This window comes from Erythrolamprus reginae, chromosome 3, assembly GCF_031021105.1.
Source record: "Erythrolamprus reginae isolate rEryReg1 chromosome 3, rEryReg1.hap1, whole genome shotgun sequence".
Lineage (NCBI taxonomy): Eukaryota > Metazoa > Chordata > Lepidosauria > Squamata > Dipsadidae > Erythrolamprus > Erythrolamprus reginae.
Window position 1 is genome coordinate 119,037,005 of NC_091952.1, and position 26,501 is coordinate 119,063,505.

A 26,501-nucleotide genomic window follows, 5' to 3' on the forward strand; every position below is an offset into this window, starting at 1 on the left:
TGTAATTGTGAGTTGAGTAATGCATTTTAAGTGCAAATCCACCAAAAACCGTCATAAATTGTGATCACCTGTCTGCAACAGGTTATAAATACAAACTACCGGTAGTTGCTAGGTCCCTGAGTTGCAATCATATCATTGCAGAGTGTGTGTGTGTGTGATGTTTTGCAGCAGTCAGGAGTGCTTCACAGGCCATAAAACACTCTTTCTGGGGCTATTGTGTTATTGTGCACACTTTTCAAAGCTGTTATTAATTCAAACTGTCATTAAGCAAATGGTTGCAAATCAAGGACTCTTTGTAGTGTGAATTCCCAGAAAATAGCTTATTACCATATATCATTCAAGGCACTGATGAATCAAATTGGAATCCCCCCTTCCTGGCAACTACACTCCATAACCTTATGTTCCCCTTCTGTAAATATTTTCAAGTTTAGGTAACTTAAGTTTGTATTCACTATGTAAACCTTTTAAAAACTGATCTACAATTTCCAAGTCCTCTTTGTATGCTTTTTAAAAATAAATATACTTATTTGGCAAATGCATTGGTTTTACTCCTGGGAAGGCATCTTATTAACGCATTATAATATCTAAAGATAATACTGAGCTACTTACTGCTGTCTTTGTAAACCAACAAAATGCAAGCCGTAATTTTTAAAAGTTCAGCAATGACCACTGCAGTTGAAGATAAATAGCGAGGTCCCTCTTCTTTCAGTGTTCGAGAATATCGCATAGTCAACACCAAACTAGTTGTCTGGAAGACTAATATGCCCAAAGAAAGGTATTTTAAGTTGGTAGACATAGCTTGACAATCACCTTCCTGAAAAAGAAAGACAGAAGAGGGAGATAATTAATTGTAGAGATTACTTTGTCATGTGACCATCACTCCGTGGACTGCATTGGCTACCGATCAGTTTTCAGGCACAATTCAAAGTGTTGGTTATGACCTATAAAGTCCTACATGGCACAGGGCTAGATTATCTCCGAGACCGCCTTCTGCCACACGAATCCCAGCAACTGGTGAGGTCCTACAGAGTTGGCCTCCTTAGGGTCCCGTTGACAAAACAATGTCGGTTGGCGGGACCTAGGGGAAGAGCCTTCTCTGTGGGAGCCCCGGCCCTCTGGAATCAACTCCCCCCAGAGGTTCGCACTGCCCCCTCCTTCTTTGCCTTCCGAAAGAGCTTAAAAACTCATCTTTGCCGCCAGGCTTGGGATTCTTAGATCTTCCCCTGACCACTGAATGCCTTAAGTATGATTGCTGAATGTTTGGTTAATAAGTTAATTTTTTAGGTTAATCTTCTCTTTCTAATTGTTTTTAATATTGTAGTACTAATTGGATTATATTACTGTTCTTTTTTTATATATGCTGTGAGCCGCCCCGAGTCCTCGGAGAGGGGCGGCATACAAATCCAATTAAATAAATAAATAAAATAAATATATTCGCCGTTGAGAGCAAGGCCAGCATATAAGTTGGGAAGGGCCACATTAGGAAAGACAATAAGGCAATATGGCATTCTTACTATTTTATTAATTAATTTTAGTTTTATTAATTTATTTGAATCACATTATTCTTTATACAGTATTTAATAAGAATCGGGTCTGGAATGTCTTGAATGCTGAGTAGGTTTCCTTTAATATCAACCAGTTAGAGATTTCTTGATAGATCAGTAGAATCAAGTGCTTTAAGAAATCAACTTTTAATTTAGTGGTTCTCAACCTGGGGGTCAGGACCACTTTGGGAGGGGGTGTGTCAAATGACCGTTTCACAGGGGTCGCCTAAGACTATGGAAAAAGACAAATTTCCAATGGTGTTAGGAACTAAAGCTTCTATACTGGCGCCTTGGAACATATTTTTACAATCCGACCAATCAGGCGTTTACAGTGGGGGTCTCCCTCTGACCTTCGTGCCAATCAGCTTAAAGCTCAGTTGGGAGAATTGACGCTACAATTATGGTTGAGGGTCACCACAACATGAGGAACTGTATTAAGGAGTCACAGCATTAGAAAGGTTGAAAACCACTAAAATCTAAAGGGAAGTTCCTTGTCTAATAAGACTGATAGCCAATCTATACTAAGGGTCTGCTCTCCGATATAATACATATAGTTCTCAATATAACTTTTAGCTGAACCCACTATTTGTATCATTTCTCAAAGGTGAAAAGGAGCTTTGCCTTTTGTGATAGTCTAGTCAAAATATGAATATTTCTCTCCTGTGTTGCTCATAAGAAAAATACTGTGTCAATTGAGTAGACCGACATTTCGTACAACAAAGTAAAACCCTGAGAACAAAATATGTCACAAGTTGAGATGATGTCACAGACTGAAATCAAAGTGCTGCTCTTATATTAGAATAGAAAATTCTGCATTCCTTTATGTGTGGTGTGTGTGTGTGCGTGCACACATATATCTGTGGTTACTGAGATATTCAGGATTGAATGGTTTGACTTATGCCATTCCTTACAGCAGTGATGGTGAACCTTTTTTCCCTCGGGTGCCGAAAGGGCGTGCACACATACTACTGCGCGTGTGCAAGTGTCCACACCCATAGTTCAATGCCTGGGGAGGGCAAAACCAGCTCGCCCCCATCCCCTGGAGGCCAGAAATGGCCTGTTTCCCAGTAGGCCCAGTAGGGCCCAGTAGGCTCATGTTTCACCCTTCCCAGGCTCCAAAGTTTTCCCTGGAGCCGAAGGAGGGTAAAAATGCCCTCCCTCATCTCTAGAAGCTCTCTAGAAGCCAAAAACGTCCTCCCAGAGCTTCTTTGTGAGCCAAAAATCAGCTGCCGGCATACACATGCATGTTGGAGCTGAGCTAGGACAATGGCTCACGTGCCAACAGATATGGCTCCGCGTGCCACCTGGGGCACCCATGCCGTAGGTTCGCCATCACTGCCTTACGGATTAATTTATTATTGTATGTTTCCTTTTTCCCTTAAATTTCAGATCATTGAAATATGTGCTAGTCTATTTCTAGGTGGCAGTTTTCTTAAGGCAGGCCTCATGGCTAAATCAAATGTCAGATTACTTTTCCTCATTTACAGTCCCACTTTTTTAGTACGCATTCACCATCTTGTTAAAACATTCCAGAATATTCAAAGTCTTCACATTTTTCTGATGTTTCTATTGGCCATAAATATGTGGCTTTTTGCATGACTTGGGATTAAGTCACAGAAGAGTACTGAAACATGATCCATGTTGAAGTTAGGACTGAATTATATTATATACATATTGTTTATTTATTTGTTTATTGGTGAGGATAATTTACTAAAACACAACAAATTGTTGTAGTGGGAAAAGGCCCCTATTACTAGTTTCTTTGAGAATAATAATAATAATAATAATAATAATAATAATAATAATAATAATTTTATTGTCATTGTCAAAACAACGAATTGTCATTGGCAACGAAAGTCGTGTGACACCCAGAGACCAGTCTCACCATACATAAAATCAGAATAGGTAAATTTAAAAATAGAATAAAAAATAGAATAAAAAAGAGAATAAAATGTCCCACTCACTACAAATTCCCCACCCTGAACCACTCAACCATCTACATGACCATCTACAAGAGAAATTACTCTTTCTGTAATTTAGCTCTAAAAACATTGACAATATAGCCAACTTTACAGCATCACAAACTTTATTTGTTGTTGTAGTAGTGGTGGTGGTGGTGGTGGTGGTAGTAGTAGTAGTAGTAGTAAGGAAATGATCAAAATACCATTCTGCTCGTAAGACTGCCTCACAAATTAGGAGAGTCACACAGTAAAATGATTTTCTAAAAGTTGCTATTAAACCACTTCATTTGGAACAATTGACAGACACTTAACAATATACTTGGATAATAACAAGTCCTAAATTCTTAACTGTTTTTCTATCATTCTGCCAAAATGTCTTCCTCGGAGCCTTTTGGCTTGACAACAATTGGATTCAAGTACCATGTTAAATAGTTTAACTATGGTGTATGGAACTGTATTGTAACATAATCCAAATAAGTACCTTATCACTCAATATGCTGAACATTTGCTTTCTAGATGTTAATCATTTGTTATCTTTCTGGATAGATCTATGCAATGCCTGAACTAATGCATATTGCTGATTTATGATCTTTAAAGAAAAGACCACACCTTTTGGGAATTTTTCCACAAAATAATCTCCACTATTCATAAAGATTCTTCTACGCCTTATAGAAAACATCTCTTGCGTATAGTTTTAAGAATCATAACTTTAAACTTACTGCGGTTTTTTCTAACATGTGCTTCATTTCTACTATAATTAAAGAGCTGTTTCTTATATCACAGGGGAAAAATAGCAGCAACTGTTGGAAGAGAATGCCAACTCTATCCATATTGTTTGCTCCTAACCTTCAATACAGTGATCCCTCGATTTTCGCGGGGGTTACGTTCCAAGACCTCCCGCGAAAATCGATTTTCCGCGATGTAGCGGCGCGGAAGTAAAAACACCATTTTTGGCTGCCCCCGCCCCTCCAGCGCCTCTGGCGCCCTCGCCGCTACTGCCCGCCCGCCCGATCCACCACGTTCCCCGTAGGCACCCGCCCACCCGCCGTTCGCCCGGCCGCTCGCTCACTTTTATTTCACCCAACGCCCCCAGCCGATTTTCCTGAGCCAGAGCTGAGGCGAACTGGAAACCGTCCCTCCTTCTTCCTTCCCTTCTCTTCCTCCCCATTCGGTCAAAGCCGGCGGCGAGTGTCCGAAGCCTGAACTTTTCACGGAGTTGAAGCCAACGGTGGGGGCGGCGGGGCGGGAGGCTCCCTCCTTTCGAAATCGTGGAGGCGGCGTGTTTATTGATGGATCCAGGAATGCAAGGGCGACGCCGGGCCGCGCGTTTTCTGCAGACCCTTCCCTGGCGGCTTCGGCTGTCAAAAAAGAACTACGCCTCCGTGCGTGCGCGGTTTAGGAAACGACGCGCCGGAGGCTTCCCTCTTTTGCAGCCTTGCGTTTAAAACTGAGGCAATTTCCCTCAACAAAACGCTTGTGCAATTCTGCCCCCGCTGATGAAGAATGTCAGCTCGCTTGCCGCTCGCCCGCCGCTCGCCCGGCCACCCGCCGCTCGCTCGCTGCTCGCCCGCCCTTCGCCCGGCCGCTCGCTCGCCGCTCGAGAGCAAGAGGGGGAGAGATAGAGAAAGAGAGAGAAGGAAAGAAAGAAAGAGATGAGAGAGGGAGGAAGAGAATGACAGGAAAGAAAGGGAAAGAGACAGAGAAGTGACTCTTGGTGATGACGTATGACATCATCGGGTGGGAAAAACCGTGGTATAGCAAAAAAACCGTGGAGTATTTTTTAATTAATATTTTTTGAAAAACCGTGGCATAGCGTTTCGCGAAAATCGAGACCATGAAAATCGAGGGATCACTGTACCTCAAATATACCGGGGTGGCGCAGCAGGTAGAGTGCTGTACTGCAGGCCACTGAAGCTGACTGTAGATCTGAAGGTCAGCGGTTCAAATCTCATCACCGGCTCAAGGTTGACTCAGCCTTCCATCCTTCCGAGGTGGGTAAAATGAGGAACCAGATTGTGGGGGCAATAGCCTAGCTCTGTTAAAAAGTGCTATGGCTAGCATGTTGTAAGCCGCCCTGAGTCCAAGGAGAAGGGCGGCATTAAAAAAAAATCGAATAAATAAAAATAAATAAATAAATAAATACTACCATATTTGATTTTTGCAGCTTGCTCTGAAGGAGTTAGGGTACTAGTCCTCTCAATAGTATTTGCTCAGGAAAAGAAATTAAAACCTATAATGCTTACCTAAAATATCTCTCCTTTTGATCTGTTAAGACGGAAAAGCAAGCAAAAAAAAAAGTCTAGTAACAATGAGTAGGTTTTAAAAAAAACAGAAAAAGGGAAAAAATCACCCTTTTAAGAAATTATCAGTAAAATTATCTCTCTGGAGTCTGGACATTTGTTTACTTTTGCTAAATGCATCGGGTGGCTGCTAACTATCACAAAATCTAAACTAACCAGTTTCACTTCAGAAAAGGAGGAACAAATTTTTGAAGGTGGCTCTGGTGCTGAGGGAAACTATTGAATGTTAAGGTTTTATTTAGTTATGCATGTGTTAAACAAATTTGTATAACCACCCATCTATCAAGAAGACACATATGTTTTTATTGCCCATCCCTTGTAGCCACCAGGATAAGTACTTTGGTTTCCAGTTCAGATCAGGATTCAAGAACTAAGATCCAAATGGAAACTCCATATACACTGCTCAAAAAATAAATAAATAAATAAAGGGAACACTTAAACAGCACAATATAACTCCAAGTAAACCAAACTTCTGTGAAATCAAGCTGTCCATTTAGGAAGCGACACTGATTGACAATCAATTTCATGTGCTGTTGTGCACACTCAATTTTTTACAGAAGTGTAAAGTCACTACCGGACTCTGTAGTATCATCCCCTAACCCCCAACACTTTACCCTTAGACTATCCATGGTTGACCTCACCAAGTTCCTAAGAGGTCAGCAAGGGGCACCAGCGTGCCTATCGTCCCCTGTCCTATTGTCTCTCCTATATCTCCTATATTTTCTCTTCTATACCTATATCTTTTTCTGCTATTCTCTCATAGTTATATTTCATTCCTTTATTTTCTCCTCTATTCCCCCTTTAATACATACTACTTGATTATATCCTCTATAACCCTCATTGTGTATTATTGTGTATTGGATAAAACAAACAAACAAACAAATATTTCATTCATTCCGATCTAGGATGTGTTATTTGAGAGTTCCCTTTATTGCTTTGAGCAGTATATATTAAGCCAAAAGCAGTTTGTTACACAGGCTCAGAAAAATATACATTTGAATAAATAGGAGCACAAACATGGTAAAACTGAGTCACATCCTTATCTGTATGCCTCCCTTGTTCAAACAGACATTTTTCCTGAGCCACTGTGTGAGCTCTATAAAAGCTGTTGCTTCTTTCAACAGCAGTCAACAGAGAGGTGCCAAGGCAGATCTTAAAACACGATGCCAATGTTAGTTCCATAGACTGCATACCTCCGATGCTGAGAGACTACTTTTCAAGTCTAAGCCAGTGATATCTCACACCTTTCCATCTTGTCCCAAATTGCTGAACAACAGTGGAAGGAATCTTGAGTCTATTACATTTAACTCCAAGTAAGCAGATTCAGCAGGACTCAATAGTAACTAAGCCAATATTCAATATTAACTAAGCCAAAACCGTTGTTGATCAATCAGAAGGTCAGGGCATTATGGATGGGGACTACACCTCCCATCCTACCACCTCTCACAATACTAAAGAACGCAGTATCAACAGTAGAGACCTTCAAATTTATAGCATATCTCAAGACCTAAAATGGTCACCTAACATCAAAAACATCATCAAAAAAGCACAACAAAGAATGTTCTTTCTGCACCAACTCAGGAAGCTCAAACTGCCCAAGGAGCTGCTGACACAGTTTTACAGAAGAGTCACTGAGTCTGTCATCTGCACCTCTATAACTGTCTGGTTTGGTTCTGCAACCCAACAAGACTGACACAGACTTCAGAGGATAATCAGAACTGCAGAAAAAACAATTGCTGCCAACCTGCCTTCCATTGAGGACCTGTACACTGCACGAGTCAAAAAAAGGGCTATGAAAATATTTACAGACATCTCGCATCCTGGACACAAACTGTTCCAACTCCTACCCTCAAAACGTTGCTACAGAGTACAGAGTACCTCTAGATACGAGTTTAATTCGTTCCAGAAGGGAGCTTGTATGTCGAACAACTCGTATCTGGAACAAATGGCTTTAGACTTTGTTTTTCCCCTCCGAGATAACCAGAAGCAAGGATTCTTGTGCCACCTAGTGGACGCTCGGCTTGTATCCCGAATTTGAGCTCGGGTCTCGAAAAGAAATTTCTCTCCCCTCGTGGCTCATATCTTGGAATACTCGCATGTGGAGCAGCTCGTATCTAGAGGTACTACTGTACTGCACACCAAGACAACTAAACACAAGCACAGTTTTTTCCCGAAGGCCATCATTCTGCTAAACAAATACTGTAATTCCCTCAACACTGTCAAATTATTTACTAAGTCTGCACTAGTATTTTTTTCTCATCATTCCTATCATCCATTTCCTCCCACTTATGAATGTGTGCTTATATATCCTTAAGATTTTTATTAATATTGATTGTCTCCTCATTGCTTATTTGAGAGCATATGCACAAGACTGCTGTGTCCAATCACACTTAGCCAATAAAGAATTCTAATTCTAATCATGTTAATGCGTCCATTGCAACTCTTCTTGAACCAGCAAGAGTTGCATGGTTACAGGGCAATAGTTACAATAAGCTCCATAAAAGTCAAATTTTAAAATCCTGTACTCAGGCTGCTAATGGATGCATGCTATTAGGAGCAAGCAAAGTGTGCCCATATTGATAGACCTGAAGGCAGCCAAGTTTTTTCTGGAGCACAATTTTAAGGTGTTGGTTCTAATTTATATAATTGATATAAGCACTTTCCAAACACCATGTATTAGACATACGAGAAAGGGCCCTTCCTTTTGCTCATCCCAAGCTATGCAATAATTTCCTGAGGAATTTTAATAAGTTTTTTTGGGGGGGTGTGTTTTCAGAAAAAGAAAACAAAACTTTCTTCTTTAGCCAAGTTATTTCAGTCTCAGAGGGACTAAAGATATTAAGAGTGACTCTGTTTTATCAGATATTAATTGTTGGTTCTATTTTATTGTAGCTCTAAACAATTTTACTGGGGCAGAAAGGTAATAAATAAGCCTAAACAAAACCCAAGTTCTTTTAAAACAATTCACAAAGGACGCTTTGACTCCACAAGACTCTTACTTGTCTTGAATTAAGAGTCAAACAATTCAATTTTAAATATGTTTGGCAAAGGAAATATTGAATAGATAGACATCTAAACGGCATTTCAAAAAAATAGGTCTCATTGTAGCTGTAATATTCTGAAAATCAGGATTTGGATTGGGCAAATGGAAAGCTATATTATAAATTGTTATCAGTTGAGGGAAGGATACAACTATATAGCTTTCCATTGTCTCTGTGACTAAAGTCATACAATTTTTGTACCCAGGAATAATTAGAATCTACTGTCATCTTATTCTTGGAGGGAAGAATAGATGATTTTCACTTCTTTACTCTTTTTTTTAGAGAAGGACAATTTTAGACTATGTAAAAATTTGCATAAACTCAGCCTAGATCTATTTTAACAAGATGAATGGTTGTTTACCCTGGATACAAGTTTTACTACTTTTGTCTGGAGATATCAAATAACTATTTTCTGTTCATTAAAATAAATTTTAAGAAGTCTATCAACAATTTCTAAACCAAACACTTTACACAGATATAGGTTCTGAACCTGAATCTATCTACAGTAATTACTGTATACTCAAAGCAACACAACTGATCCTACAGAAAGTAGACGTACAATGGACAAATTCAATATAATGGCAATTTACAATGATCAAAATATTCAGTTTCATGCTGTTTTTCCCTGCCTGACTTTACCACATGTGGGCTATCAACTCTATCCTAATGAACACAAGACAAAATTTGTAAAATTGATTGAATATCCAGTGCTAATATTTTTAAGACTCCTACTTCCTCTTCAAATGCAGAGTTTTTAAAACTGATATTTCTAAAGGCAATATATAACACAACACTGAGATCTACTAATCAACGAAAAAGGTAAAAAAAGTACCTGACAAATTTCAAACTCTTTTGGCATACTAAACAGCCCAGCTCTGGGTGCCAACCATTTTACATTTTACCAATATTCAGTGCAATATATATATTGTTTTCCTAATAAATAATACAGACAACTAGAAAATGTTATTAAAATACATATAGATATACCAACTTCAACAACAAACTTCTCTTTCTGAGTTTCCATGATTCCCAAACAGAAATGAGAGCAGCATTCATTCAATCTTGCAGTTAAGGTTCAAAATGTATATCATCCAGTATCTGCTGCTGTATAAACTCAAAACAAAATGAAAGCCTCAAAACGTGTGCAGTCACAACTTGAAAAATCCATTTTTTCATGTTCATATTCTTCAGTAAACATCAAACACGAAGTTTAGGGGAAATGTTCATTTTTCAGGAGTAGTTAGTTCCATGGTTAAATCACTCCAAATGCAGTTTTTCTCAGTGCTCGTATGGACAGAAAATAATGTACAAAGAAATAATTCTTTCAGTGCAGTGTAGTCTTACACTATCAGCAGTTATGCAATAGCAATCTACATTTTTTATAGGAGCAATAAATCACCTATTATGCCACCTCATACAACAATGACAAGGTTTTGATTGTTCCTCTAGTTTAGCAACCTAGGATTAAGCAAGAGATCTCATTTCACAATGCAGAATTCATTTCACAAGGCACTTAATATTAAATATTAAATACAGAACCAATGTCATTTCAGTAGCCTCCAGTAGTTATTGGAGTCTTGGTGTTTTAGCATAAATGACTGTTGCTCTAGCTCTCCTCTCCTTCCCTGTGCTTTAACATTGCTAAGGACTTTCAAAAATACTTTGCCACAAATATATTAGACATTGTTTCAGAAATATATTTTGCTCCAAACTCTCTATATGGCAGGCTTCAAAAAACATGCAGAGAAACTTCTAAGACAGAAAACAGGCTATTTGCATCATTGAAGATATATATTGAGAACTTCCAGGGAGGAGCTGTCTTGATCCTTTTCATCCCAACCAAACCATCTAAATCAGACCTGGGCAAGAGTCGACCCACTGGCCACATCCGGCCCACCCGCTGTCTGTGACCGACGCACCTGCTATCTGTGATCAGTCCGTGGTGGTCGGGGTCCGTTCCAGAGTGAGGATGAAAGAGCTCACTGCATCTGCCAGGACTCCTCCGGTTCCTGCTTTTCTGATCAGGAAAGCAGGAACCAGAGGAGTCCCGGCAGACGCGATGAGCTCTTTCATCCTCGCATTGGAGCGGACCCCGACCTCCTACCGAGACGGGCCGAGCACAGAAACCACGCAAACACTCCAGCGCAGTGACTATAGTGCACCATGTTGCCGTAAAGCAAACAATTAGGGATCTGTAGAGTGGGTCTGGGTGTTTAGGTCAGGCCAGGGTCTGGGTCTTAAGATGGTCAGCACCGAAAAAATCCCCTGTGAGCAGTACAGGAGTGGTATACAGATACCACGTGCTTCCTCCCCTGTCCCCTGCAGCAGCTACTAGTGCTCTGTTCTTCTGACACTCGGGCAGAGAATCAGGACTCCCATTGGAAGAATTAGCCAAGGTTAGCTGTTAGCCCTTAAATATGTCGGCTAACATTAATGTTAAACGTTAATGTTTAACATACTGTTTCTTTATGAAAAGATAGCATATGTATACTATATACAGTATTGGGTAGAACTGAGTTAATTATATTAGTCCAGCCCTCTAAAACCATCCCAATTTCTCATGCGGCCCCATGGCAAAATTAGTTGCCCATCCCTGATCTAAATTGGCCTTCTCCGAGTCCCGTCAACTAAACAATGTCGCTTGGCGGGACCCAGGGGAAGAGCCTTCTCTGTGGCGGCCCCGACCCTATGGAACCAACTCCCCCCAGATATCAGAGTTGCCCCCACCCTCCTTGCCTTTCGTAAGCTCTTAAAAACCCACCTCTGTCGTCAGGCATGGGGGAATTGAAATATTCCCTTCCCCTAGGCATATAAAATTTATGTATGGTATGACTGTATGTATGACTGATCTCTTAAATTGGGTTTTAAAAGATTTTTTAATATTAGATTTGTTTACATTGTTTTTTACTGTTGTTAGCCGCCCCGAGTTTGCGGAGAGGGGCGGCATACAAATAGATAGATAGATAGATAGATAGATAGATAGATAGATAGATAGATAGATAGATACTGTAGATAGATAGATAGATAGATAGATAGATAGATGGATGGATGGATGGATGGATGGATGGATGGATGGATGGATGGATGGATGGATGGATGGATGGATAGATAGATAGATAGATAGATAGATAGATAGAAAGAAAGATAGATAGATAGATAGATAGATAGATAGATAGATAGATAGATAGATAGATAGATAGATAAATAGATACTGTAGATAGATACTGTAGATAGATAGATAGATAGATGGATGGATGGATGGATGGATGGATAGATAGATAGATAGATAGATAGATAGATAGATAGATAGATAGATAGATAGATAGTGCTCTCTTGCTCCTTTAGAATGCAGCCCCTCCATCCTGAGAATCTAAATTATATCCTACCACCCTTTGGGAGAAAGAGCAGTATAGGAACAAAAATAATCCTGTTGTGAAAAAATGTGAAGGTTAACCTGACTATAAATGTATGCGATTGGGCTATACATATTTTGAAGAATTCACCAGCAGAGTTAATATAAATTATAAATAATCCCCCAAAATTTCACTTTGTTGGGATGATGATTATAGGCTGTTGCTTCCTTGGTTATTGTGCTTGCCCCATAGATGGCGAAATGAGTTATGTTATCATAACTCAATGAGCATGAGAAGATACATTGTGATAGCATATATAGGTAGTCCTCATAAGAGTTCATTTAGTGATGGTTCAAAGTTATAATGGCACTGAAAAAAGTGACATAATTTTTTAGATTTACAACCTTACCAGCATCTCCATGATCATGTGGCCATAATTCAGACACTTGGCAACTGGTTCATACTTATGACTGTTGCTGGGTCCCAAGATCATGTGATCTCCTTTTGCAACAAGCAAAGTCAATGGGGAAGCCAGATTCACTTAACAACCAAGTTACTGATTTAGCAACTGCAAGGATTCACTTAACAACTGTGGCAAGAAATGGGGCAAAACTCACTTAACAAATGTCTCATTTAACAACAAAAAATTGGGCTTAATTATAGCCATATGTCAAGGACTAACTGTAATGCCCAGAATAATAATTTATTTCATAGATATAACCACATCACAAAATAGTATACAAGTGTCACACTGGGATTGTGTTTCAGCGTTCCTTTAGTTCTATTTATTCAAATTCCTCTGCAATACTTTGATGGATACTTTCTATTTCATAACTTCCTAGAGAAATACAATGCAAACATTATTAAAAATGTAGGAAAGCAGGTTATGAAATATAAATATAATTACTGGATTCTTCCAGCTCTTTCGCAGATTGACAGATTGTAACTGATAAATAAAATTTGAGGTTCTTCTTAAAATACTCCCATAATTCGATAAGAGGTTCAATTCTACCTGCTTGCCACAATTTAGATTTTATAAAAACAGTATTTGGTAAACAGGAATAATCCTTCTGTCCTTTGAGGCTTCTTATGGAGGTTTGCTTCTTTCTATTTGGCAAGAACAAAAAAGCTCTATAACAGTGATGGTGAATGTTTTTTTGCTTGGATGCCCAAAGGGCGCCCGTGCATGCCCATATCCATAATGCAATGCCTTCCCCCATGTACGTACACGCACAACTCCTCCATACGCTCCCCCCTCCCACGCATGTGCACAAGGCTCATTGAAGTCTCCAGGGTCTGTGGATGGCAAAAAATGGATTCTAGCTGATTTACGGCCTTCCAGAGAGGAGGTTGTTTTTGCCTTCCCCAGGCTTCAGAAAAGGGCTGTTGGATCCATTTTTCACTATCCTCAGGCTCCAGAGGCTTTCCTGAAGCCTGGTAAAGGGGAAAATGACCTCCACTCAACCTCCAAAAGGCCGAAAATCAGAGCTGACATAGGGCAACGCGACGCGTGGCTTCAGATATGGCTCTGTGTGCCCCCTGTGGCATGCGTGAAGGGGTGGGCTACTGTCCGGACGAGGGGGGTAACGCAGTGGGGTAGTGAAAATGGAGCTCCACCCCAGAGCACCCAATTTGCACTGAAAGATGTTGAAAGAAAATGCAGGGCCTCCTGCATAGGTCACGCCCACAGTGTGGAAGTAAAACCTTTGGTAGCCCTTCACTCCATGCGTGCCATAGTTTTGCCATCAAAGCTCTATAATAATAACAACCATGTTAAAAATTCTTTCCTTGGGAATTCTCCTTTGGTATATTTCTTTGCTACTTCCTGGTCAACACCTTCCTGGTCTTGTGTAAATTCAGGAGCAAAACAGAATTAGATCAAGTGAATACTATCAGGGATTACCACACCTACACACAGAAGGTTCTCAACTCAGTAAAAAAGCAAATTCCATGCTTGGCATGATTAGGAAGGGAACTGAAAATAAGTCAGTAAGTGTTGTATTGCCTCTGTACAAATCGATGGTGAGACCACACTTGGAGTACTGTGTTGAGTTCTGGTCATTGGAAAAGGTGAAAAAAGGGCAACAAGTATGATCAAGGAAATGGAGCCCCTCCCTTATGAAACCAGGTTGCAACGCCTTGGTCTCTTCAGCCTTGAAAGACGGCGTTTAAGGGGTAACTTGGTTGAAGTGTATAAAATCATGCATGGGATAGAAAAGGTGGATAGAGAAAAATTCTTTTCTCTATCACACAAAACTAAGATGAGGGGGCACTCCCTAAAGTTCATAGATAAGAAAGTGAGGACAAATAGAGGGAAATATTTCTTCACCCAGAGGGTTGTTGGTTTATGGAATTCACTTCCAGAAGAGGTTGTGATAGCTGTCAGCCTTGATAGCTTCAAGGCAGGATTAGACAGATTCATGGATGCCAAGTGTATCGGTGGTTTTTGAAATGGATGTCCATGTGCCGCCTCTATGCTGGTTGAGGCAGGCAGGATTCCCTTGAGTACCATTTGTTGGGGATCAAGGGAAAGGGAGGGTCTTGCCTTCTCTTTCTGCTCAAGATCCCCATGTACAATTGGTTGGCCGCTGTGTGACACAGAATGTTGGACTCAATGGGCTTTCACCTGATTCAGCATGGCTCTTCTTATGTTCTTATGTAATTTACTACCACAATTAGGACCAGAATTTTACATTGCTAGGCAATGTGGTTGTAAAATGGGACATCATGTGAATGCACTGCTTAGCATCAGCCATTGTTAACTGAATCCCACTGGTTGTTAGCTGAGGACTCACCCCATTTCAAGCTATTCTGGGTTTGGTCCCTCGTAACTCTTGAGTTTTAGTATGATAAGCCATTGCGTCCAGCTATTTCCCACTACTGTATTTCTGCCTTTTTGGTCAGCTTGCAACTCCTCTTCCGAGACAGCAAGTAACTGGGACTCTTTGCTATACAGGTAGCCCTCAATTTTACAACCACAATTGAGCCCCAAATTTATGTGGCTGAGAAATTTGTTAATAAATTTTTGCCCAATTTTCAACCTTTCTCGCCACATAGGGTTCTTAAGTGAATTTGACTTCCCCATTGGCTTTGCTTGTCAGAAGGTGTTCTGATCAAACTCCCCAAACACGACAAACCCTCTGTAGTTGAAGATATGATTTCTTTGTTAGGTATGCCAGCAACTCCGGCAAAAAGCTTCTCGTTTACAGCATGCTAACAAGTCTGCCCAGAAGGGAGATGAATAGTTGTCTGCCACATCTATTCATCTCCGCTGCCTGCCTTTTATCTGCAGAGCTAGGATGGAGGTTCGCTAGCAGTGGTGGCTCTTCTGTCCAAAGGATCGACCCACAGATTTCCCTGTTCTCCTCTCCTCTGCCTTTTGCGTATTCATCATCAGCCACCTCCAGATCTAGGGGTTGTTGACTCTCCATCTGAGGGCTGAGGGACAGCCCAGGCTCTGCCTATGTCTCTCTCTCTCTGACAATTCCCTCTTCCTCCTTGAAGCTCTTGGGTGCCTTGCTGCTGACTGTGACTCCCATGCCTCCTCATCTGATTCGGCAGCTGGAGGGCCCAGTGGACAACAGGCCGCAACAGGTCAGAAAAGGGGAATCACATGACCCTGGGACACTGCAACCATTATAAATATGAGTTAGTTGCCAAGCGTCTGAATTTTGATCACAACGCCATGCGAAATGCCACAAAGTGTGAAAAATGATCACGTCACTTTTTTCAATGTCGTTGTAACTTCGAATGGTCACTAAATGAAGTGTTGTAAGTCGAGATCTACCTGTATGGTGTCTCACGGGCTTCTTGGTGCACCAAAGCTCTGGGGCTTCAAGAAACCTTCATGCCTCAGAACAACATGAAGCCATAACCACCACAGGCCCCACAGCCCATTCTATCGGACCATAGGGACTTCTGGGCACTCTGGGACTCTAAGAAACTGGGTTGCTGCATAGTGCAAGGCCCAGGTGAGCTGGGCCCAGCCCAAATCCACAGCTGTCCAGAAAAATCCCGGCCATGCCAATTTGATGAAGCACATCCATGCTGGCATGAGTCCATCTTCTCTAGGTTTCACAAGGAAACCTCCATGTGCAACCTGAAGGAGAATGCCTCATGGAGTATTGTGTTGTGAGCCGCCCCGAGTCTACGGAGAGGGGCAGCATACAAATCTAATAAATAATAATAATAATAATAATAATAATAATAATAATAATAATAATAATGTAGCTGTCTTAGAAGTGCCAACTGGGGACACAACTCACGTAACTGTCTTCCTTAGCAACATAAATGTTGGGCTCAGTTGTGGTCAGAGCACTGCACACCAAGACCACTAGACACAAGAACAGTTTTTCCTCCGAACGCCATCCCTTTACTAAACAAATAATTCCCTCACAACACTGTCAAACTTTTTACTAAGTCTGCTCTTCTATTTCTACTAATTTTTTTCTCATCATTCCTATCATCCTTTTCCTCCCACTTGGGACTTTATGACTGTAACTTGTTGCTTGTATCCTAAGATTTTTATTAATATTGTTTCTTTGTTGCTTATTTGACCTCTATGACAATCATTAAGCGTTGGACCACATATTTCTTGACAAATCTATATTTCCTTTTATGTACACTGAGAGCATATGCACCAAGACAAATTCCTTGTGTGTCCAATCATACTTGGCCAATAAAGAATTCTACATCTATATCTATATAAGTTGAGGAACACCTATATTGTCAGCTGCCTTGGGGAATTTACAAACACGGATGAATGAAGAAATAAGCTCACCTTTCCTATACTGCTCGTTTCCAATGCACTTTATTTTATTTATTTATTGGATTTGTATGCCGTCCCTCTCCGAAGACTTACGGTGGCTCACAACATAATAAAAAACAGTATACAATGTCAAAAACCTAAAATCCAAATAATATAACTAACTACTCTAAAAACCCAGTGTTCTGCCGGGCTCTATGGTATGAGTCTCCCGAAAATTCAAGGGTACAAATTTCAGACAAACAGACACTTGAAAGTTCAAAATAACGTTCTTTATCACAAAAATTCAAAAGAAACAAAGCACCCTTTTTGTATTGCAGAGAGCACTATTCCCCAAAACAACCTGGTAGTCTGTACAATCCCCTTAATCAGTCCTTAAGTACTTAGCTAGCAGCTGTGAAGAAACGTCACAGCCCTCCTTCTTCCACGAAGTGAAACACACACACTTTGCTCTGCTTTGGTTTCAAAGTCGTGAAAAATCAACAAACAGCAAGGCACAGTCCTGAAGAACAACGATCAGATAATCTTCCACAACGGCCCAAGCCAGCACGCTGCTATTTATAGCAGCAGCTCTAATTACTGGAGCTCCACCCAAACACAGGTGGCCTCTCTTATCTCCTGTAATATTTCTTCAATTGGTCTCTTCTATGCATAATTCTGCGCATGCATGGGTCTAACACTTCCTCATCCAAATCGACCGAAGATAATGGAGATTGGCTTCCTGGGCTGTGTGCCAAGCCCCCCTCTTCCAAGTCACCCCCACCTTCTTCTTCGTCCGAGGAAACTGCACTCCCTGACTCTGCCGGCAATAAAACAGGCCTATGACATATTGATGTTTCCCCTGCATCCACCTCTACATTCCTTGGGGCAGGAGCTGGGCCAGAGCCAACCACAACACCCAGGAACATTAAAAATCATTTATTCACATTCAGACAACAAGCATGCATCACATTTGTTGGTTGGAAGCTAGGGTCTAGTGACCCCAAGCCTGGCGACATAGATGAGTTTTCAAGTTCTTACAGAAGGCGAGGAGGGTGGGGGCAGTACGAATCTCTGGGGGAGCTGATTCCAGTGGGCCGGACCCCCCACAAAGAAGGCTCTTCCCCTAGGCCCCACCAAACAACATTGTCTAGTTGATGGGACCTGGAGAAGGCCAATTCTATGGGACCTGACTGGTTGCTGGGACTCATGCGGCTTACTCCGCTACATTTATATTATCTAAATTTGCCTTTTCCACTTGATGCCACACTTAACAGTCTAAGATTAGTAACATTTAAAGAAACTATTTAAATAAGAACATATAGAAACCTACAATACAGAGATAGAACGTAATTCCAGAGAAATAGATGCTAGCTTTTCAAATCAGAAGCACTTGTGCAGTTCTTTTGTCCTTATATCCTTCAGTTACCTTTTGTGGCAAAGAAAAGATAGAAAAGTGGAAAAATATGAGGTATTTGCAAATGGATGATGACAGCATCTGGAACTTATCTAAATCAGATGTGGTGCAACTTGATTCATAGCTGTTACTTTAAGGATGTATAGGGTTTTCAAATAAAGAAAACAAGTGGACATATTGTAGTTCCTGCTATGTAGTTCCTAGTCAACTTTTGATAAAGCATCTAAATTCCAGGATATTAATCCACTGAATCACCTTCTGTTTATTCTGCCTATCTGCTAACATTGTCCTTTGTTATTCTTCTACTTTTTAAAAAAACTTCTTTGCATTAAAAAAAACAAGCTAAGAACAAGTTCTACTACTGAAAGACTTTCTTTCAATGGTTCAACAAAGAACAGTGATATCTGAGTAGTGTTTTATCTTTCAAAATATTTGTACAAAAGACTGAAGCATTCCAATGAGGGCAACTTTGCCAGCTAACCAGGTTCACCATAAAGAGTACTGATATTGTTCAAAGATTTCCTAGCAGAGGCATGTAAAATATGATTAAATTATTTTCATAGTCTTTTCTGATTGAAAGGATAGTGAAAAAAGGACAATATTAATATTTTGTACTGCTGACCTGACTCCAGATCCTTTAAATACAGTATGCAAAATATTCAGTTTTCTATTGGTTTCCTATAAAAGTGAATTCCTGCTTTATTTGTGTAATTATGCCACAACAAATTTCTTAAATGCAATATGTAAATTCATATATGTAAATATCTGAATGAAAGGGAGAATAAGGAAGCACTATTTAGGGAGGAGATAGAGTTAGAGAAAATAATAAGAGAAAAAACTGAGGGTACTAAGGCACAAGCAAGCAATATATATAAGATGTTAGTGAAGTCAGACGGGGATGTGATCCAAGGATTGACTAAATGGTGGGAAAATGAGATACAAGTAGAGGTGCAAGAGATGGAAAATACAGTAGAGAATACTGTATAAGGAAAATCAAGAATACAAGAGTTAGGGAAAATATTACATAAGTGGTATTACACACCCGTTCAACTTGCACACTTTCAGAAGAACGTTAAAGGTATCTTTTGACATGGGTGCCAAGATAAAGGAGTGTTTATGCATATGCTCTGGGAATGCCCAGTGGTGCAGAACTTTTGGCAAAAAGTGCAAGAGGATATTAATACGATATTAAATATAAGATGGAGAAACCTTTATAGTGACATAACATAAAACTCTGAACGGTTTTATCGGATCATTATGAACACCTTGATCAACCCAATATGACTTTATCTCAAGTGTAACCTAGAAATGTATTGATAAAAATAAAACAACAGAAAAACAAAAAACAACAAAACCACGGCACCCATATGCCGCCCAATTAGTAATTTAAAGCTTTCAGAACTGTTACAGTTCACTGGGGGGGAGGGGGAGGGAAGGAAGAGTCAGAAGACTTAAATGATAATGAATTTTCCATAATTGGTTCTGGGTTTGATATGTATACTGACTGGATAAAGTTTAATTGAACAGAATAATCATATTACATTTGCGAGTATATGTTATCACAATGATGGCAATTAAGATATATCTACTCTTCCTCCCTTTGTACATACTTTTTTTCTGTAAACTAATAAAAATTATTTTAAAAAAAAAAGATGGACAATTACTAAGGAAATGGCAGTATTAGTAAAAAGTAGTGAGATGGGACAATACAGAGAAATAAAACAAGCAGCGATAGAAAGCGCTCGGGCGGTAAGTCTTGGGGTGGAAAGATGCGACAAAATGGACAATGCAAAATTGGTATAGGTATATGGTGGACCACATTCAATTTGAAATTATGGATAAAAGGATGAATTCGATTAATGAAACTGATTTGCAACAGCTGATGGGGCGATGGGACAAGGTAAGACGATATATGGTGAGTAGGATCCGAGACCAAGCTATAAGAAACAAGTTGGAAACACTCTATAATATGTAAAGAAATATTTCACTCTTGGTTTTAAATGATTTATACAAGAAATACCCCCAACTGGTGGTGGGGTATGATTGATTGTGTGGTGGTGGGATCACTGAGCACATGTTATATGTTATATGTTGTGTGTTGTTTTATATTATAAAAATCAATAAAAATATTAATTAAAAAAAAGACAAATTTCTTATCTGATAGGTTCACACTTTTCTCTCATATATTTTTAGTGAGAGGTAAATTCCAATTTTAAAAATGTAGTTTTTCCTGAATAATTTTTTAACAGTGAATGAACCAAAATATCTTTTAAATGAAATATATATATTGTAAGGGTAGCATGTCAAATTTATAGTAAAAGTAATATCAGAATACTTTTTAAAATAGTTATCTATTTACTAGCGTTATTAATCAAATTTAATTTAATTTTAATTTAATTTATTAGATTTATATGCTGCCCCTCTCCGGAGGGAACTACAGTATTCCATCTTTTTCATTGAAATTGTTGTTTTTCTACTGTGAGAAAAATGCAGAAGATGTAGAGTGACAGAATTACAAATACAGTCATACCTCGTCTTACGAACCTAATTGGTTCCAGGGGGAGGTTCGTAAGACGAAAGGTTCGTAAGACGAAACATTGTTTTCCATAGGAAACAATGTAAAGTCAATTAATCCGTGCAACCAAAAAAACCCCCCCAGAAAAAAACACTGCCGCACGGCTGTCACCTTTTAAAACAGCCTGGGGGCTTCTCAGCGACCTCCGGAACGCCGAACGCCAAACCCGAACTTCCGGGTTCGGCGTTCAGGAGGCCGCCGAGAAGCCCCCAGGCTGTTTTAAAAGGTGACAGCCGGGCGGCGGGGCTTCCCAGCAGCCTCCTAACGCCGAACGCGGAAGTTCGGGTTTGGCGTTCGGCTTCGGGAGGCTGCTGGGAAGCCGCCCGGCTGTTTTAAAAGGTGACAGCCGGGCTGGGGGGCTTCCCAGCAACTTCCCGAACCCTGAACCCGGAAGTTCGGCAAAAGTTCGGGGTTCGGGAGGTTGCTTGGAAGCCCCCCAGCCCAGCTGTGACCTTTTAAAACAGCCGGACGGCTTCCCAGCAGCCTCCGAATGCCGAACCCGGAAGTTCGGGTTTGGCGTTCGTAACTCGAAAAAAGTTCGTAAGAAGAGGCAATTTTTTTCTGAACCCCGGGTTCGTATCACGAGTTGTTCGTAAGACGAGGGGTTCATATCTTGAGGTACCACTGTACAATGTTATATTGTATAAACTCCAAAGCTTTTAGAAGAACAATTATACAATGAAGGACATGTCTATTAGCGTCCATCATAAGATGACTACTATAACCGGATGATATATAATGGAAGGATAAAGGGATGACAATCCGGGAATGATAGAAATTCTGGGATGCACTGAATTTTATATTACTAACTCTTAGGTCACAGATCTTCAAACTTAGCTGGCTGGAGAATTTTGGGAATTGAAGTCCACAAGACTTAAAGTTGCCATGTTTGGGATCCCCTGTCTTAGATGATTAATAGTTATTACATACACACAGGAAATGTAGCATTTGATTTAGACCTTTCATGTTCTTTATTACAATATAAAAACTGTTAGTGATGTTTAAACAAATATAGCTGGGTATGTAGCACTTATTAATACATCAATATCACACGTATGCTACTATCAGCAGAAAGTTTCTCATCTGGTTACTGAGATAGATGGCATATGGATTTAAAAAACAAATAATCAGATAAAAATAAACCGATAAGCTTGGTTCAAAATAGGAATTAATTCAAAGTACATACAAAAACTGTCAGCAGCCATATATTTTAAAATATATCTCTACACAATATATTTGATATTTCTATGGAATCAACTCCTCCCCGAAGTCCGTATTGCTCCCACCCTAGTGGTTTTCCATAAGGCCACCAATAACAATCATGGCCCAACTGTAAGTATGCATGTTGGGTTAGTTTATTATGGCTTTCAATTATGGTTTTATAATTCAGATTCTATATTTGACTTCTTTTTTACTGTTTCTGTATTTTATACTGTTGTAAGCCGCCCTGAGTCCTTTATTATGTATTTATTATAAATAAATAATTTATTATAAATAAATAATTTATTATAAATAAATAATTTATTATAAATAAATAATTTATTATAAATTAATAATTTATTATAAATAATTTATTATAAATTAATAATTTATTTATAATAAATAAATAATAAAAAGCATAATTTTTAAAGAACATTTGCCCTTTCTCTATATGCTTGATGCTATTTTCTCTACCAGTAGGACAATCTTTCTCTGATTATTAATAACCTCTTAGTTTGTGCTTTGAATGTACTATAATGAATGATCAATATTCATTTATACAGGAAAGTCACAGGATTTTTTTAGTTAACCTACCTTTTCATTTTTCTGTTCCTTTGCCAATACACTGAAAATCTTACCATTGTATTCCCATTTTATTCCAAAGTAGTAGTCCATACTATAAAAACTTGCTTACATACAAGCAACATTTGCTTGTACGTAAGCAAGCAAATGACTGAATCTGTATGGCGGGAGTGGACACATGCATACATTTGGTCACAGAGTTTCAGGTATCGTTTTTCTTGATTGATCTATACTGCCTCATATATTTATCTTGCATTAACAGAAGAATACAATAAAGATCAAGTATATCAGACCAGAATATCTCCAAGACCACCTTCTGCCACACAAATCCCAGCAACTGGTTAGGTCCCACAGAGTTGGCCTTCTCCGGGTCCCATCGACGAAACAATGTTGTCTGATGGGACCCAGGGGAAGACCCTTCTCTGTGGTGGCCCCAACCCTCTGGAATCAACTTCCCCCAGAGATTAGGATTGCCTCCACCCTCCTTGCCTTTTGCAAACTCCTTAAAAACCACCTCTGTCGTCAGGTATGGGGAAATTGATTCCCCTAGACCGTTTTTGTTTTATGCATGGTTTGTGTGAGATGTATGGTTGCTTTTTATATGAATGGGTTTAAATTCTTTTAAATATTGGATTTGTACTGTTTTTATTGTTGTGAGCTGCCCTGAGTCTTCGGAGAGGGGCGGCATATAAATCTAATAAATAATAATAATAATAATAAATAATAAAGTGAGGTGCTAACGCCTTAGTTAGACCACAGCTAGAGTACTCCATCCAGTTTTGGTCACCACACTATTGAAAAGATTGGAAGTGCCATATGGCTTAAGGCCAAACTATCTTCGAGACCGCCTTCTACCACATAGCTCCCAGCAATGGATAAGGGCCCACAGAGTTGGTCTTTTCCGGGTCCCGTCAGTTAAACTGTGTCAGCTGGCGGGTCCATGGGGGAGGGCCTCCTGTGTGGCTGTTCCAACTCTCTGGAACCAGCTACCTCCTGAGATCCTGACTACCCCCATCCTACTGATCTTCCAGAAAGCTGTAAAGACCTGGCTGTTCCAGCAGGCCTGGGGCTGTTGATCTGATTGTGTACCATTGGGACCTGGCCATAAATAGCATGTATGGTTTTTAACTGTTGGTTTTAAATGGTTTTGTAGGACGTTTTAATACTACACTGTATGTTTTATTTTTTGGTTGTGAGCCAGCCAGAGTCCTTAGGGATTTGGGCAGTATACTGAATGAATGAATGAATGAATGAACGAACGAAGAACGAACAAACAAACAAACAAGATGTTGAGACTCTAGAAAAGTGCAGAGGAGACCAACCAGGATGATTAAGGGACTGGAGACTAAAATACACTGCTCAAAAAAATAAAGGGAACACTTAAACAATACAATATAACTTCAAATAAATCAATCTTCTGTGAAATCAAACTGTCCACTTAGAAAGCAACACCGATTGACATTCAATTTCACGTGCTGTTGTGCACATTCAACTTTGTACAGAACAAAGTATTCAAAGAGAATATTTTCATTCATTCAGATCTAGGATGTGTTATTTGAGTGTTCCCTTTATTTTTTTGAGCAGTATATATGAAGAAGGGTTACAGGACCTGACCATGGCTAATCTAGGGAAGAGAAGGACCAGGGGAGACATGATAACAGTGTTCCAACACTTGAGGAGCTGCCACAGAGAGGAGGAGGTCAAGCTATTTTCCAAAGCACCTGAAGGCCAGGCAAGGAATAATGGATGTAAAATGATCAAGGAGCGATTCAATCTAGAAATAAGGAGGAACTTTCTGACAGTGAGAACAATCAACCAATGGAACAGTTCGCCTTTGGAAGTTGTGGAAGCTTCATCACTTGAGACTTTCAAGAAGAGATTGGATTGCCATTTGTCAGAAATGGTACAGGGTCTCCTGCTTGGAGTGGGTGGCTGTTGAACTAGATGACCTACAAGATCCTTCTCAACTCTGTTACTCTGTAATTTATTATTATTATTATTATTATTATTATTATTATTATTATTATTATTATTATTATTATATTTGAATGCCGCCCCTCTCCGGAGACTCGGAGCGGCTCACAACAGCAAACCACAGTACAAATCTAATGATTAAAAAACAGTTAAAAACCTTAATATAAAACAGTCATATATCCCAAAGCATACATAAAACAGAACGGCCCAGGGGAATCAATTTCCCCATGCCTGATGACAGAGGTGGGTTTTAAGGAGTTGATTCCAGAGGGTGGGGGCCTCCACAGAGAAGACTCTTCCCCTGGGTCCTGCCAGACGACGTTGTTTTGTCCACGGGACCCGGAGAAGGCCGTCCACGGGACCCGGAGAAGGCCGACTCTGTGGGACCTAATAGGTCGCTGGGATTCATGCGGCAGAAGGCAGTACCGGAGGTATTCTGGTCCGATGCCATGAAGGGCTTTATAAGTCATGACCAACACTTTAAATTGTGACCAGAAACTGATCAGCAACCAATGCAGACTGCGGAGTGTTGGTGTGACATGGGCATATCTGGGAAAGCTAATTCATTTTTAACCATGCCCACTGCCCTTTAATTCACCTTTTGGAATAGCTGCACATCCTGCTTCTTGTCCCCAAAAGCTATTGTTCCTTAATCTCTTCCACTCCTGCCTGAGCCACTTTCTGCAATTAACAGACTTCGCTCCACTAGTTCTGCAAGTTTTCGCCTTTAATTTCTATAGTTAGAGATCAGTCATCTCCAACCTTTGCGAAGCTTCCCGCTTCGAGGGTTACGCGCCACCCCGCTCCTCTTAGCAAAACCGAGGCAATGAAGCACTCTGCACATGCTCCAGGAACCAGACGCTTTCATTCATTTACTCGACCGTCGACAGCGACCCTACCAAAAGAGCGAGTTTCGAGACGGAGCAGAGCTCTCCCGGAATCAGCGAGCCCCCATCCCAGTCCCGAAGGGAAAGGCGACCCCGCTGCCTTAACTTTGAAGGAATGGTAACTCCGCAGAGCCTTTAGGGACGCGGTCTCCAAAGGAGGCTTCAGCTGTGCAGATGCTATTATCAGCATCGGTATGAAGCAGCGCTGACGCGGCGAGGACGAGCGCTGGTGCAATCGTACCCTGCCATCTCTCCACTTTTGCCCGCCGCGGGGAGACTTCCCCTGCATCCCATCCCTCGCTGCCCGCCTTCGCGTCCTGCCTCGCTTCCACCTAAGCTGCGACCAGATCCCCGCAGCCGCCTCCTTCCTGTCCGCTCGCGCCCGGCCGTTTCCCTGCACTCGGACCTGCCCTCCCTACTTAGCAATCCCCCCTGTTTCCGCTTTTAGCCCTCCCGGGTCTCTTCTCCCGACTCTCACCTGCCGCGCTGGGAGCCTGGCACGCTTCCCTTCCGGGTGCTTCTTTTTTTTTTTCTCTCCCGGTGCCGCCCCGTCACTACTCCGGCTGCCGCCGCGGCTCCGCCCGCTCGGTTCCCAGGCCCGGGGCTTTTTCCCACCCACCCCGCCTCGCGTTGCCAGTCTTCCTAGGGAGTCGCTGGGAAAGGCGCTCCGTTAGCCGGAGAGGCAGAGGAGGCTGGGTCCTGGAAGAGGAGACAACCGACGGGGCTAGCAAAAAAAAGGGGGAACGGCGACATCCGAAAAGATTGGCTCTACAATGGATGTAACCCCCCCTCACTTTCTCTTTCTCTCTCTTTCTGTATCCATTTGCCAATTGTTAAAATACATACCTGTCTGTGGGAGCCTTGTACTATATTATTCTCTGTGTGTCTCTGTCTCTGCCTCTCTCTCTCTCTCTCTCTCTCTC

At 40.7% G+C, this 26,501-nt stretch overlaps 1 protein-coding gene across 5 annotated transcripts in view; it reads right to left on the reverse strand.

Annotated features, from left to right (window-relative positions):
* SLC35A3 (solute carrier family 35 member A3) overlaps positions 1-26,189 on the reverse strand; it is a 40,224-nt gene extending 14,035 nt beyond the window's left edge. Inside the window, exons 1-3 of one of the 5 annotated variants that reach the window (XM_070746483.1) lie at positions 9,838-10,162; positions 5,364-5,579; positions 610-814 (exon numbers count right to left, since the gene is read on the reverse strand). In XM_070746483.1, the coding sequence (XP_070602584.1) occupies positions 610-796 (187 nt within the window). In that variant the 5' untranslated portion in view covers positions 797-814; positions 5,364-5,579; positions 9,838-10,162. Of the gene's footprint in view, positions 1-609; positions 815-4,574; positions 4,656-5,363; positions 5,580-9,837; positions 10,176-25,819; positions 25,952-26,056 lie in introns of those variants that run through there. The other 4 variants (XM_070746481.1, XM_070746479.1, XM_070746480.1 and 1 more) reach the window with 4 other exon arrangements.
* Between the last annotated feature and the right edge of the window lie 312 nt (positions 26,190-26,501).